The sequence below is a fragment of the Dermochelys coriacea genome, chromosome 3, assembly GCF_009764565.3.
Source record: "Dermochelys coriacea isolate rDerCor1 chromosome 3, rDerCor1.pri.v4, whole genome shotgun sequence".
Taxonomy (NCBI): Eukaryota; Metazoa; Chordata; order Testudines; family Dermochelyidae; genus Dermochelys; species Dermochelys coriacea.
In genome coordinates this window covers 179,651,472-179,668,108 of record NC_050070.1, presented here as the reverse complement: position 1 = coordinate 179,668,108, position 16,637 = coordinate 179,651,472, and the positions used below count along the sequence as shown (strand labels likewise).

Here is a 16,637-nt window from a genome sequence, read left to right as displayed (position 1 = left end):
CCATGGAATTTGGGGGGAAGTAACATCAGGTGAGCTTTTCCAAATGTGAATAGCAGCACAAACTAGGAATTTAAATGAGCCTAAGGGAGTTAGATGCCTACATATCATTGAAACTTACATGACATTTGGATGCCTAACGCTCTTAGGCTTTAACCCCACAAACTCTCAATGGAACTTGTATACCTAAATCACTTATGTGCTTCTGAAAATCCCATTCTTAATCTCTGGCCTTCAGTTTCACTAGCTGCCCAAAGGGGTTGATACTTTTTATTTACATCATACATGTACTCTGAGGCTTAATTGTTTGTAATTTCAGTGAGATCCCTGAATGGAGACATACTGAAATGCAAAGTTTCATCAAAACATGAACTAGAAAGCTGGATTTCTGATCAATTCAATAAGAAAAAATTGCAAGATCTGGCAGTGAAGCTGATAAGAGATATAAATGATAAATTGAGATGCAGGATGAAATAACTTCAGGAAACTAGGAAGTAAATTGAGAGTAAATTACTGAAACAGCAAAAAAAAAAAATCAAATCGTATGGCATATTTAGATCTGAAAGCTCTGATACATCCAGCTAGATAGATATAAGGGCAATAGCTTCAGAGAAGTGCAACAAAAACGCATAAGTGACAGGTCAAAAAGCATATGACTTAATTAAGGCAGCAAACATAAGAAAGTAACAACAGACCCAGGACTACTGCTATCTGATAAGTTACTTGGGATAAAGTCCTGCTAATAAATAGCCTGAAGTAACCAATTACAAGAATTCAACAAATATTAACAAAGACAGAAACAATCTTACCGCTGCCTAGTGAAAAAATAGGTAAACAATCTAATGTGAACTGCAGTTCTTATGTTTCCATATTACACAGGCTCTACTGTTATACTACTATGCTTTAGGATAACTATATATCTATATAGCTATACGGACATCTGATGCTAGAATGGGGACTAATTTATACGTACATGATTTTAATATGTAGATGGTGTTTATATTCCCTGGAATAAACTGCATTTGTCTTTCTGGCTTTGATTGCTTCATCTGCACTCTGCCCACTAATTCATCTCTGCGGGAACTACTTCATATTTCAAACCTTTGAACTCCTTCCAGACATACTTGCCCACTAAAACTTTTATTTCCACACCAATGTGGAATTCCAGGTTTGTTATTAGTTAACATTTTCTCCACCCAAGCCCTACACAGTTGGGCTCATGATACTATGGCAACTTGGAATTTCAAGTGGAGTGATATGAAAAATATACCAATAAACATCTTAAGTATTTCTAAGACTGTTTCCTTCAACAATGGGGTTTAAACCAAAATACAGAATGGTGGGGTTGTGAGGAGTTGATTGGCATTTGTTTCAGTTGAGCTGTTTGGTGGAATGGATGTCCATCCCAAACACAAGCCAATAATCCTTTATATCAAATATACAGGACTGGGCAGTTGCACAACACTTTTCACCTGTAACCATTTTACAAAAGAGGGTAGAATTATTATCCCTATTTTATAGATAAGAAACTGAAGCACAGATAATTCACTAGCTGAGTCAGTGACAATGCTGGGAAGAAAAGATAGGTGTTCTGTCTCCCAATCCAGTGCCCTAGTCACTGGACACCTGCCCACCTCCTCACACACACCTCCTCTTCTCACCCTTTCCCCCAGCTGGTAGTCTATCTATGGATAGATATGATTGGTGATGTCTCCCCCTTTCTCCTTCTCTGCTGCAACTCAATGAAAAGTGTGTAGATCCCCCTCCATCTCACTCCTTTCTCTTCTCTCTCCTTCTGGAATCCCCATCCTCCTCAGTGAGATTGAAACATCGAAGGAAAGTCAGCCAGTCACCCTTTCTCTCTGTCTCTGGTTGGCCTTAACTAGTTGCTGTTCTTAGGGTTGCCAACCCTCCCAGTTTCGCCAGGAGTCTCACAGGAATTAAGACTCTATCTCCTGGAGGCTACAGAAGCCAAACTTGGGAGATTTTAGGCCACTAAAAGTCTGGCAGTGCAGAGGAGCCAAGACAGGTTTCCTACCTGCCCTGGCCTCTGCGCCGCTTCCAGAGGCAGCCGGGCACATCCCTGTAGCCTCTGGGGGGGGGGGGCCAAGAGGGGCCTCAGCATGCTGCACCTCGCCCCAAGTGCCAACTCTGCAGCTCCCATGGCCAGGAACTGTCTCTGAGAAAGCTCCGTAGTAGGTAGGTGATATGGAAAGGGGGGGATTCAGCTGTTGTGACCTGCACTGGATGTGCCATGTTTGTCTTTCTTCCACAGGACAAAAGCGCCTTTGTCTGTACAAAGTGCAGCTGTCTCCATATTGGAAGAGAAGATTGAAGGTCTGGAGCAAACAGGTAACGACCCTGCGTTGTATACGAGAGACCTGAGGATTTTCTGGACCAAACTCAGGATAGCCTTCTAGGGGCCAAAGCTCTAAAGATGTAGAGCAGGTTGCACGAGGAGCCAAGAGGCCAGTGAAGAGCTTGGCAACATGTGACCTCCGAAAGAGGTAAGCGGAATGTCCGGGTTCCAGTAACACAGACACAGGTAACTAACCGCTTTCATGTTCTCTCCACAGGTACCAATGCGGAGAGTGGACCAGATGATACGTCTGGGGGGAGAAAGCGGAAGGAGACTCCGCTGGTTGGGAGGCATGAGATGCGATGTCCTGAGGTTGGAGGTTCCACGACCACCACTCCCAAGAGGAGAAGGCGGGTGGTGGTGGTCGGGGACTCTCTCCTCCGGGGGACTGAGTCATCTATCTGCCGCCCTGACCGGGAAACCGAGAAGTCTGCTGCTTGCCAGGGGCTAAGATTCGTGATGTGACGGAGAGACTGCCGAGACTCATCAAGCCCCTCGGATCGCTACCCCTTCCTGCTTCTCCACGTGGGCACCAATGATACTGCCAAGAATGACCTTGAGCGGAACCTGCGGACTACGTGGCTCTGGGAAGAAGGATAAAGGAGTTGGAGGCGCAAGTGGTGTTCTCGTCCATCCTCCCCGTGGAAGGAAAAGGCCTGGGTAGGGACCGTCGAATCGTGGAGGTCAACGAATGGCTACGCAGGTGGTGTCGGAGAGAAGGCTTTGGATTCTGTGACCATGGGATGGTGTTCCATGAAGGAGGAGTGCTGGGCAGAGACGGGCTCCATCTTACGAAGAGAGGGAAGAACATCTTTGCCAGCAGGCTGGCTAACCTAGTGAGGAGGGCTTTAAACTAGGTTCACCGGGGGAAGGAGACCAAAGCCCTGAGGTAAGTGGGAAAGCGGGATACCGGGAGGAAGCACAGGCAGGAAGGTCTGTGAGGGGAGGGCTCCTGCCTCATACTGGGAATGAGGGGCGATCAACAGGTTATCTCAAGTGCTTATATACAAATGCACAAAGCCTTGGAAACAAGCAGGGAGAACTGGAGGTCCTGGTGATGTCAAGGAATTATGACGTGATTGGAATAACAGAGACTTGGTGGGATAACTCACATGACTGGAGTACAGTCATGGATGGTTATAAACTGTTCAGGAAGGACAGGCAGGGCAGAAAAGGTGGGGGAGTAGCACTGTATGTAAGGGAGCAGTAGGACTGCTCAGAGCTCCGGTACGAAACTGTGGAAAAAACCTGAGTGTCTCTGGATTAAGTTTAGAAGTGTGTGCAACAAGAGTGATGTCATGGTGGGAGTCTGCTATAGACCACCGGACCAGGGGGATGAGGTGGATGAGGCTTTCTTCCGGCAACTCACGGAAGCTACTAGATCGCATGCCCTGATTCTCATGGGTGACTTTAATTTTCCTGATATCTGCTGGGAGAGCAATACAGCGGTACATAGACAATCCAGGAAGTTTTTGGAAAGCGTAGGGACAATTTCCTGGTGCAAGTGCTAGGGGAGCCAACTAGGGGGAGCGCTTTTCTTGACCTGCTGCTCACAAACCGGGTAGAATTAGTGGGGGAAGCAAAAGTGGATGGGAATCTGGGAGGCAGTGACCATGAGTTGGTTGAGTTCAGGATCCTGACGCAGGGAAGAAAGGTAAGCAGCAGGATACGGACCCTGGACTTCAGGAAAGCAGACTTTGACTCCCTCAGGGAACAGATGGCCAGGATCCCCTGGGGGACTAACATGAAAGGGAAGGGAGTCCAGGAGAGCTGGCTGTATTTCAAGGAATCCCTGTTGAGGTTACAGGGACAAACCATCCCGATGAGTCGAAAGAATAGTAAATATGGCAGGCGACCAGCTTGGCTTAATGGTGAAATCCTAGCGGATCTTAAACATAAAAAAGAAGCTTACAAGAAGTGGAAGCTTGGACATATGACCAGGGAAGAGTATAAAAATATTGCTCGGGCATGTAGGAAAGATATCAGGAGGGCCAAATCGCACCTGGAGCTGCAGCTAGCAAGAGATGTCAAGAGTAACAAGAAGGGTTTCTTCAGGTATGTTGGCAACAAGAAGAAAGCCAAGGAAAGTGTGGGCCCCTTACTGAATGAGGGAGGCAAGCTAGTGACAGAGGATGTGGAAAAAGCTAATGTACTCAATGCTTTTTTTGCCTCTGTTTTCACTAACAAGGTCAGCTCCCAGACTGCTGTGCTGGGCAACACAAAATGGGGAAGAGATGGCCAGCCCTCTGTAGAGATAGAGGTGGTTAGGGACTATTTAGAAAAGCTGGACGTGCACAAGTCCATGGGGCCGGACGAATTGCATCCGAGAGTGCTGAAGGAATTGGCGGCTGTGATTGCAGAGCCCTTGGCCATTATCTTTGAAAACTCGTGGCGAACGGGGGAAGTCCCGGATGACTGGAAAAAAGGCTAATGTAGTGCCCATCTTTAAAAAAGGGAAGAAGGAGGATCCTGGGAACTACAGGCCGGTCAGCCTCACCTCAGTCCCTGGAAAAATCATGGAGCAGGTCCTCAAAGAATCAATCCTGAAGCACTTAGAGGAGAGGAAAGTGATCAGGAACAGTCAGCATGGATTCACCAAGGGAAGGTCATGCCTGACTAATCTAATCGCCTTTTATGATGAGATTACTGGTTCTGTGGATGAAGGGAAAGCAGTGGATGTATTGTTTCTTGACTTAGCAAAGCTTTTGACACGGTCTCCCACAGCATTCTTGTCAGCAAGTTAAGGAAGTATGGGCTGGATGAATGCACTATAAGGTGGGTAGAAAGCTGGCTAGCTTGTCGGGCTCAACGGGTAGTGATCAATGGCTCCATGTCTAGTTGGCAGCCGGTGTCAAGTGGAGTGCCCCAGGGGTCGGTCCTGGGGCCCGTTTTGTTCAATATCTTCATAAATGATCTGGAGGATGGTGTGGATTGCACTCTCAGCAAATTTGCGGATGATACTAAACTGGGAGGAGTGGTAGATACGCTGGAGGGGAGGGATAGGATACAGAAGGACCTAGACAAATTGGAGGATGGGCCAAAAGAAATCTAATGAGGTTCAATAAGGATAAATGCAGGGTCCTGCACTTAGGATGGAAGAATCCAATGCACCGCTACAGACTAGGGACCGAATGGCTCGGCAGCAGTTCTGCGGAAAAGGACCTAGGGGTGACAGTGGACGAGAAGCTGGATATGAGTCAGCAGTGTGCCCTTGTTGCCAAGAAGGCCAATGGCATGTGGGTTGTATAAGTAGGGGCATAGCGAGCCGATCGAGGGACGTGATCGTTCCCCTCTATTCGACACTGGTGAGGCCTCATCTGGCGTACTGTGTCCAGTTTTGGGCCCCCACACTACAGGAAGGATGTGGATAAATTGGAAAGAGTACAACGAAGGGCAACGAAAATGATTAGGGGTCTAGAGCACATGACTTATGAGGAGAGGCTGAGGGAGCTGGGATTGTTTAGTCTGCAGAAGAGAAGAATGAGGGGGGATTTGATAGCTGCTTTCAACTACCTGAAAGGGGGTTTCAAAGAGGATGGCTCTAGACTGTTCTCAATGGTAGCAGATGACAGAACGAGGAGTAATGGTCTCAAGTTGCAATGGGGGAGGTTTAGATTGGATATTAGGAAAAACTTTTTCACTAAGAGGGTGGTGAAACACTGGAATGCGTTACCTAGGGAGGTGGTAGAATCTCCTTCCTTAGAGGTTTTTAAGGTCAGGCTTGACAAAGCCCTGGCTGGGATGATTTAACTGGGACTTGGTCCTGCTTTGAGCAGGGGGTTGGACTAGATGACCTTCTGGGGTCCCTTCCAACCCTGATATTCTATGATTCTATGATTCTATGATTCTGTGGGGACGGTGCCTGCAGGCAGGGGCAGTGCGTGGAGCTCCCAGCCCTCTCCCAGGGGCCGCAGGGATATTTCAGCTGCTTCCGGGAAGTGGCGTGGGGCAGGCCAGGCAGGGAGCCTGCCTTAGCCCTGCTGCGCCACCACCTGGGAGGCACCCAAGGTAAGCACCACCCGGTTGGAGCCCACACCTCTCACCCCTGCCCAATCCCCTGCCCCAGCGCTGAGCCGCCTCCTGGAGCCAACACCCCAAACCCCCTACTGCACCCTGAACTGCCTCCCACACCCCAACCCCCAGCCCATATCCCCCCTCCCAGAGCCAGCACCCCAAACACCCCTACTGCATGCCAAACCCCACATCCTACCCCCTTCCCCAGCTTTGAGCCTCCTCCCACACCCCAACCCCCCTGCCCCAGCCCTGAGCCCCCTCCTCCACCCAAACTCCCTCCCAGGGCCCAAGACCAGTAATGCCTAAACCATACAGAGAGGCAAGTGACAGCTTGCAACCCAGAAACTTGATTTGGATTCAGACTCAGAGACAGGATTTTACCTGGCCACACCACATCTTATATAAAGAGATAGGCTATACTTCTGCAACACCTGCTTTTCTTCTACTGGTATAATTTACATATGTCTGACTCAACAGTCCAAAAATGACTGGTCCTTTGGGACTGGGAGTAACCTGAATATTGTTATCTGATTTTTGGTTTAAAGTGCCGATCTATCATATAGCCCAGCTTGCCTGGTTGGCAAGATAGACTGGTGTGATCAAGGGCACTGTCTGTGACTCCCTGATAAAACGTTATAGTGCTTTAGGAGTTATACCTGGTACTGGGTTGGTGAAATCTAATTGTAGACCACTCAACCAGTTTGGAGTTTCTGCCCTGCTTTTTGACTTTCTACCCTGAGGTTGGCACTCATGGCTGTAAGCCACACCACAGAGTGTGACAGATAGGGTGTGGGGGATTAGAAAGCCCTGAAATCAGATGGGAGTTCTCAGACCTTGGTAGCTTATTACACATGATGGAAATGTGGATAAGTACAAGATATCATTCCAAAAGACAGAACGTTCAGCACTCTCAGGCTTCTTTCAGCTGTTTGGCACTTCTCCCCCCCTTCCCACTCAAAGTTTAGCAACCCCAACTGCCTGTGCCAAGGCACTTCTCTTCCCACCAACTTTCTCTCAAGTCCCTTGAGTCTGAGGTCAGCCAGAATGTTACAGTCTGCAAACTCCCAGAAGCCCTTGCAGCTCTCTCCTTTCCTTCTGGGACTTGCCTCTGAATTTCATTTCAAGCTTCACAGCTGATCAGGATGCAGCTTCTTTTATAATGCTGCTCCAGGCACAGCTTCTGGGGGGTGTTTTTTGTTTTGGCTTTTTTCCTCTCTTCTAGCTGCTCTGTTGTAGCTGGCAGCAACAGTAGGTGGCTTTGGCATCTCACTATAATGTAGTTCAGGGCTTCTCTATGGAGTTCCTGCTTTATTGCTACAATCTAGTGCAAAGCCAGTGCTGGGTTTAAGCAGACTAAGCAATTGCTTAGGGCCCCTAGCAGCTCAAAGAGGGCCCCTATTCACTTATTATGTGTTGGTGGGGAGAAGAAATATTCTTGCTTAGGGCCCCCATAGGCCACTGCCACTGATCCCGAGGATATTTGGAGTGGAGGTGAAGTATGTTCTCTGACAGTGTAAGGCCATAGGGATTCTCTTAATCAGGCATGCAGAAAAGAGAAAGTGTTGTAAAATACAAGTTGGAGGTGGAGATAGGGTTAACTTCACTGATCCTAAAGTGCTGCTCTCCCTTCACGTTAAAGTCCTTTCCTGCATAGGAATATTTAAAACAGTCTTATTTCCACACTGGTCTTTGTAGCTTTAGCTGGTGGCTACAGGAAATGCTTGGATATAACAGCCCTAGTTGTACCAGTGCTGCTCCTTCCCACATTCAGTGCATGGAGCACATTCTCCTTCTCCCAGGCTGAGACCTTGTGGAGCAAGTTTCATCCAGGGGAAAATTGTAAGGGACAATTATAAATCCATTAAACACAAGTTTATAGGGAAAGTGATGACATGGCCATCACTACAGCAGCACGTGCCAAAACTATAATTATGTAAATATATGGAGTAGTTTTGGGTAATAAGTCTGCAAGTAATGAGTTGAATGAGCACTGTTTGCAAAGGAAGAGATCAACCTTTCTAGCTATTTGAAACTAGAGAAGCTAATGTTACTGACCTAGAACTAGTTCACTTCTGTACGGAACTCTTTGTGTAAAAGTTTGTTTGATTTTTTTCTAGAGGAAGATAATGATTTAATCGATCAAATAGTTCCTCTCACTATAAACAAACATTTAACATAAATGTTTTTTAAAAAATCCTATACACACATGGAAAGGAAAAATGAAGCTTTTGAATTGACCAATCAGATTAAATTGGTTTAAGGACATAGGCAGGTTGATTTAGGAGATCTGTAGTCTACTTTTCTTGAATTAAATTTAAATCAATATTATCCCTTTCTTAACCCCACTTTGTGGTAACTAAATGCAGTGTTACCTGTTACCTAATTTTAGCTTCAGGGAGATCTCTCAACTTAAAAGAATGAAAAATCCTTCTCTAGATAACTCCTAAAATCCAATTGTTCTTGAAAGGATTTATAGTAAACAATTGAAAAACCAGGTGTTCCACCTCATTACTATAATCCTTTCTCTCTAGGAAGTAATCTCTGTATCAGTCTAACCAGAATATCCAAAACCTTTCATAAAACAACCATAAAAAGTTCTTAATTTAATTTTAATTCATGGTTAAAAACCACAATTGAATAAGAAAAGAAGTACTTGTGGCACCTTAGAGACTAATAAATTTATTTGAGCATAAGCTTTCGTGAGCTACAGCTCACTTCATCCAATGCATTCAGTGGTTTTTTCCATTGAATGCATCCGATGAAGTGAGCTGTAGCTCACGAAAGCTTATGCTCAAATAAATGTGTTAGTCTCTAAGGTGCCACAAGTCCTCCTTTTCTTTTTGCGAATACAGACTAACACGGCTGCTACTCTGAAACCCACAATTGAAATAAATGTCTCTTCTCCATCAGTCAAGTTACTGAATTCATACAATGTGCAGATTTACAATTTCCAGAATTGACATTTTTAATTTTCGGAGAGGAAGGCAGACAAACTTGAACGTCCTCATTTTAAAAAAAGGCAGATACTTCAAAAGTAGGTGTCGTGCTGTTATCACCCACCAGTAACAGGCAATTGAAGGGCTTTGGAAAATGGTTTTCAGCTCTGGGCTCCCTTGAACTGCTGTCGAAATACGTTTTCAACCGCAGCTCTTGCGGGGCTTTATAAAACTGACCGAGGGTTATGATCGGGGATGGAACGGGGAAAACATTTTGCTTATACTGTTTTTTAAACAGCTTTCAATACCAGCTCCGGACCTCTTCAGTTTCTGGACCTACGTATGCTCTGGCCAGCCCAGCGCTTTCTGTTTTTGGCAGGTCTGATCTGACCGGGGCTTTGCCTACACTGGAGGCAACCCGCAAAACAATCCCCTCGGGGACGCACTGGGAGGGGGATTCCCTTGCAAACCCGGCTGCAGCGCCTGGCGGCGGGGGAGGCCGCAGAGCCCGGGCGAGACGGGCGGGGCGGGGCGGGGCTTCCCCGGGGGGGGCGGGGGAAGACTCGAGGGCCGCCCTCCCCCCGCGTCTCCTAGCAACCACGCGGCAACAGAACGCGCGGGCTGGGGCAGCGCCGCCGCCGCCTTCGGAGTGTCGCCCGCGCGCCCGCGGCCTCTGCCCCCCCCTCAGCACCTCTTGCTGCCCGCTGCGTGCTCCCGCCCCTTCCCCACGCTCTCAAGTGCGTCCACCCTCCGTCTGCTCTCTGCCCCCACCTGCATCCCCGTTACCCCCTCTGTCCCCTCTCACTTCCCCCTCTTCCCCAAGGCGCCGGGCTCCAGGGGACAGCATGCACCGCAGGAAGAAGGCGCCCCCGCCCCCGCTGTAAGTGCTGCCTTTGCGGCGGGCTCTCTGGCTCTGCAAGGCCCAGGCTCCAATCCTTGTAACCGCCGGGGGCCAGCCCTGAGGGACGGGCCCTGCAGGAACCGGGCCCTGCGCGGGTGCTGGAGGAGTTAGCACCTGGTCCGGTGCTATTGGGTGTTGTTCTGCCACGGGCTCAGCACCCTCTGCTCAGGCCCCTGGGGACTGAGCCCTTCATAACCTCTGTCCCAGGGCCTGATGCTGCCAGCCTTCGCTTACCTGGGCAGCCACCGCTCCTGCAGTCTTCTGACTGGGAGCCGAGTATTCCTCAAATAAGTAACACTTGCAGGAACAGGATCTAAGTCTTTAGCTGAACTGCTTGATCTTTCTATCTCACGGCACCCTGTGCTATGTACCTACAATCGTGTGTGCGCCTTGGGAGGCTGTAGACGCGTAATGCCACACTGGATCAGATTAATGGTCCATCTAGCCCAGTATCCTTTAGGCAAATGAAGAGATCATGATGTATCCTATGTCATCCAGTCCCAGCTTCTGGCAGTCTGGTTTAGAGATACCCATAGCATGGGGTTGTGTCCCTGACCATCTTGGCTAACAGCCATTGATAGATCTATCCTTCAGGAACTTACCCAGTTCTTTTTTGAACACAGTTATGCTTTTGACCTTCACAACAACCCCCCGGCGATGAATTTCACTGGTTAATTATGTGTGTGAAGAACTAGTTTCTTATGTTTGTTTTAAAACTTCATTGGGTGACCTCTGGTTCTTGTTATGTGAAACGGTAAACAACACTTCCCTATTCACTTTCTTCACACCATTCATGATTTTATAGCTGTTTATCATACCTCTCCGTATTTATTTATTTTCCAAGTAAACAATTCCAGGCTTTTTAATCTCTCCTTATGTGGAAGCTGTTCCATAACCCTAATCATTGTTGTTGCCGCTCTCTATACTTTTCCAATTCTAATACATCCTTTTTAAGATGGTGCAACCAGAACTGCACTCAGTTTTCAAGATGTTTAGTTTTATATTGTGGCATTACGATACTTTCAGGCTTATTATCTATCCCTCTCCTAATGATCCCTAACATTCTGTTAACTTTTTTGACTGCTGCTGCACGGATGTTTTCAGAGAACTATCCACGATGACTCCAAGATCTTTCTTGAGTAGTAACAACTAATTTAGACCCATTATTTTATATGCATAGTTGGGATTATGTTTTCCAATGTGCATTACTTTGCATTTATCAACATTGAATTTCATCTGCCATTCTGTTGCCAAGTCTCCCAGTTCTGTGAAATCTGTTTGGAACTCTTCACAGTCAGCTTAGGACAGGGGCGGGCAAACTTTTCGGCCTGAGGGCCGCATCGGGTTTCTGAAATTGTATGGAAGGCTGGTTAGGGGAGGCTGTGCCTCCCCAAACAGCCAGGCGTGGCCCAACCCCTGCCCCCCTATCCAACCCCCCCCCCGCTTCTCACCCCTGAGCCCCCCCCCCGATCTCCTACCCCATCCAATGCCCCCTGTTCCCTCACAGCCCCCCTGGGGACCCCTGCCCCATCCACCCCCCCGCTCTCTGTCCCTGACCACCCCCAGACCCCCCACCCCTAATTGCCCCCCGCCGCCCTATCCAAACCCCCACTCCTTCCTGACTTCCCCCCCAGGACACCTGCCCCCATTCAACCCCCCTGTTCTCCGCCCTCTGACTGACCTGATCCCTATTCACACCCCCGGCCCCTGACAACCCCCCGAACTCCCCTGTCCTCTATCCAACCTCCCTGCCCCCTTGTCGCGCTGCCTGGAGCACCGGTGGCTGATGGCGCGGCAGCTCCAGGACAGGCAGCCGCACCGTGCAGCACAGAGCACCGGGTCAGGCCAGGCTCTGCAGCAGCGCTGCCACAGGAGTTCGCAGCCCCGCCACCCAGAGCATTGCGCCAGCGGAGCAGTGAGCTGAGGCTGTGAGGGAGGGGGTACAGAAGGGGAGGGCCGGGGGGCTAGTCTCCTGGGCCAGGAGCTCAGGGACCGGGCCGGATGTGGCCCGCGGGCCATAGTTTTCCCACCTCTGGCTTAGGATGTAAGAATTTTGAGTAGTTTAGTATCATCTGCAAACTTTACCACCTCATTGTTTATACCCCCTTTTCCAGATCATTTATGAATGTGTTGAATAGGACCGGTCCCATTACAGATCCTTGCAGGTCCCTGCTATTTACCTGTTTCCGTTGTGAAAACTGATAATTTATTCTTGCCCTTAGTTTCCTATCTTTTAACCAGTGACTGATCCATGAAAGGACCTTCCCTTTTACCTCATGATGGCTTACTTTACTTAAGAGCCTTTGGTGTGGGATCTTGTCAAAGGCTTTCTGAAAGTCCAAGTATACTGTATCCACTGATTTCAGAGTAGCAGCCGTGTTAGTCTGTATTCGCAAAAAGAAAAGGAGTACTTGTGGCACCTTAGAGACTAACACATTTATTAGAGCATAAGCTTTCATGAGCTACAGCTCACTTCATCGGATGCATTTGGTGGAAAAAACAGAGGAGAGATTTATATACACACACAGAGAACATGAAACAATGGGTTTATCATACACACTGTAAGGAGAGTGATCACTTAAGATAAGCCATCACCAGCAGCGGGGGGGGAAGGAGGAAAACCTTTCATGGTGACAAGCAAGGTAGGCTAATTCCAGCAGTTAACAAGAATATCAGAGGAACAGTGCGGGGTGGGGTGGGGGGAGAAATACCATGGGGAAATAGTTTTACTTTGTGTAATGACTCATCCATTCCCAGTCTCTATATCCACTGAATCGTCTTGTCCACATTTGTTGACACCCTCAGAGAATTCTAATAGATTAGTGAGGCATGATGTCTCTTTACAAAATTCATGTTGGCTCTTCCCAAACATATAGTGTTTATCTATGTCTGATAATTCTATTCTTTACTATAGTTTCAACTAATTTGCCTGGTACTGAAGTTAGGTTTACCAGCCTGTAATTGCCAAGATTGCCTCTGGAGCCTTATTTAAAAATCAGTGTACATTAGCTATCCTCTAGTCATCTGATACAGAGACTGATTTAAGCGGTAGGTTACCTACCACAGTTAGTAGATCTGCAATTTCTTCAGAACTCTTGGGTCGATGCTATGTAGTACTGGTGACTTATTGCTGTTTAATTTATCGGTTTGTTCCAAAACTCTTCTATTGACGCCTCTGTCTGGTTCAGTTCCTCAGATTCGTCACCTAAAAACAATGGCTCAGGTGTGGGAGTCTCCTTCACATCCTCTGCAGTGAAGACAAATGCAAAGAATTCCTTTAGCTTCTCTGCAACAGCTTGTCTTCCTTGAGTGCTCCTTTATCTCTTTGACTGTCTCATAGCCCCACTGATTGTTGGTAGACTTTCTGTTTCTGATATCCTTACAAAAACTAACAGCAAAATCATTTTTATCTTTTGCTAGTTGCTCTTTGTCCTTCTTTGGCTTACTTAATTATGCTTTTACACTTTCTTAGGTCTTATGGTCTGAAGGTTTGTTTCTTTTTATTTTCCTCAGTAGGATTTTACTACAATTTTAAAAGGATGTCTTTTTGCCTCTAAACGCCTCTTTTATTCTGCTGCTTAGCCATGGTGGCTTTTTTTTGTGTGTTTTTTTTTTTAATTTGGGGGGTATACATTTCATTTGAGCCACTATTACAGTATTTATAAATAGTTTCCATGCAGCTTGCAGGCATTTCACTCTTCTGACTGTTCCTTTTAATTTCCCTTGTTGTATGCAGTGTTGTATCTGTGTTGGTCCCAGGATATTGGAGAGACAAGGTAAGTGAGGTAATATCTTTTATTGGACCAAATTCTGTTGGTGAACAAGACAAGCTTTGAAGCTACACTGAGATCTTCTTCGGGTCTGCAAAAGGTATTCTGGGCCCTGGTGTACACTACAGAGTTACGGCTAGTATACACTGGCAATGCTAAAGCACTGCCGCAGCACGGCTTTAACGTGGCTTGTTTGGTTGTGGCGCAGCTCTCTCCCAATGCTCTACAAAACTCACCTCCACGAGGGCCTTAGCTACCAGCGCTGGGAGCACAGCTCCCAGTGCTGGTGCACTGTCTACACTGGCGCTTTACAGCGCTGAAACTTGCTGTGTTCAGGGGAGTGTTTTTTTCACACCCCTGAGTGAGAAAGTTGCAGCGCTGTAAATTGCCAGTGTAGACAAGCCCTTAGCTCAATGTAAACTGCCTTGCATTGACTTAACTGTGTAGTGTCTTCACTAAAATTTCACTCCCACCGACATAACTTGCCCACTACACTGATTTAATAACTCCATTGCCACAAGAGGTATACAGTCAATTTTGATGTAGTTAGACCAGGAGTGGAAAACTATGGTGCATCTGGCCCCCCAGATGTTTTAATCTGGCCCTCAAGCTTCTGTCGGGGAGTGGGGTCCGGGGCGTGCCCTGCTCCAGTGCTCCAGCTGGGGAATGCGATCGGAGGTTGGCCCTGCTCCGCGTGGCTCCCAGAAACAGCGGCATGTCCCTCCTCCGGCTCCTACACGTAGGGACACCCAGGGGGCTCTGCACACTGCCCTTTCCCCAAGTGCTGCCCCTGCAGCTCCCATTGGCCAGGAACCACAGCCAATGGGAGCTGCAGGGGTGGTGCCTGTGGACAGGGCAGCTTGCAGAGCCACCTGGCTGCACCTCACCTAGGAGCCAGAGAAGGGACATGCCGCTGCTTCTGGGAGATGCTTGAGGGAAGCACTGCCCGGAGCCTGTGCCCCTAATGCTCTCCCACACCCCAACTCCTTGCCCCAGCCCTGATCCCCCTCACACCCTCCGAACCCCTCCATACCAGCCTAGAGCAACCTCCTGCACCCCCAACGCCTCATCCCCTGCCCGAACCCAGAGCCTGTACTCCCAGCTGGACCCCTCCCCCACCCACACCCCAATCCCCAGCCCCTGAACACCTCATTTCTGGCCCCACCCCAGAGCCTGCACTGCAACCCCCTATTTTGTGAGCATTCATGCCTTGCCATACAATTTCCATACCCAGATGTGGCCCTCAGGCCAAAAAGTTTGCCCACCCCTGAGTTAGACTGATATCAACTGTTGCTGGCTTTCAGAAGCTATTCCACAGTGCCCGATACCGACAATTCAGTTGGTGGAAGTGCTCCTCCTGAGGACACGCACTGCCAACACAAGCAGCAAAGTGTATACATACACAAGTAATGTAATTACTGCAGCAATGGTATGCTGGCGTAAATTAGGTTGGTTTATTTTTGTAGTATAGACTTGCCCTGAGCATCATAGCTAAGTACAAGGTAGAACAGATTGTTTAGCATCGGTAGTTAGTACATATTCCAAGGGACCATTCAAGGTGAAGTTAATAGGCCACTCCACTTTGAATGGTCTCTTAGAATACACGCTATCTACCCATGCTATATCAATCTGTTCCACCTTGTATTAGCTATGATGCTCACCTTTTCCAGACCAGAAGAAGAGCTCTGTATAGCTCAAAATCTTCTCTCTCTCTCTCTCTCTCTCTCTCTCTCTCTTACCAACAGAAGTTGGTCCAATAAAAGATATTACCTCACCTACCTTGTCTCCCTAATATCCTGGGATATCCTGCCAAGTACTGCTACAGGTAAAAGTTGCTTTTTCTTTGGTAACTTTTCCAGTCCAACAAAATATCTTGAAATAAAGACTATTGTATTAGTGAACAGAAATGACATTTAGCATAAAATGAGATTGTAAACTCTTCAGAGAGCTGAGCCACTTCCACTGAAGTCAATGGAAAATTGTCATTTGTGTCTTTCTACTGTGTGTTTGTACAGCTTCCCCACAAAAGGGTCCTTATCCTGATCAGGCCTCTAGGCATTACCATCATGCTAATAAAGTTATTATTAATGTTTGCATACAAAAGTATCTTGTCGGAGACAAAGCTCCTCAATGACTCCTTACTTGTTAATTGCTCTGAATCCAGCAATTATTAGTATGAGATAAGTGATTGATATCCACTGGTAGTATTATGTGGTGGTTTATTCCTGTTCATGACTGGAAGCTATTGCATAAATAAGAAATTTCTTCCTATGGTCTATGGATAAGTTTGGTTCTGAGGAAGGCCCTTTTTGTTGAAACACTAGCTATAACTTTTATGTTAATTATCAGTTCTATTTATTTATTTTTCTAATAAAGTATTTATTCACTTTATTCATTATTCACATAGAAATACTTCTGAGATAGTCTGTTTTTTTTTAATTGGGGTGCTGTTTTCTTTGTAATTTGAATATTTAACTACTTATTCCATTTTATGAAATGGAAACAAGCCTGAATGAAAGATTGCTGGAGAAAAGGAAGGAAAGGAGAAATTTTATTGAGTGTCATTGTCATAAATATAAAGGGAAGGTTAAACACCTTTAAAATCCCTCCTGGCCAGAGGAAAAATCCTTTCACCTGTAAAGGGTTAAGAAGTTAGGATA

General features: G+C 47.1%; 1 protein-coding gene across 1 annotated transcript in view; it reads left to right on the top strand.

Moving 5' to 3' along the window:
• The window catches only part of C3H2orf73 (chromosome 3 C2orf73 homolog), a 38,558-nt gene that overhangs the window by 2,988 nt on the left and 18,933 nt on the right, over positions 1-16,637 (top strand). The window contains 1 exon segment of the mRNA XM_043511494.1: positions 9,686-10,186. Coding sequence (XP_043367429.1) covers positions 9,686-10,186 — 501 coding nt within the window.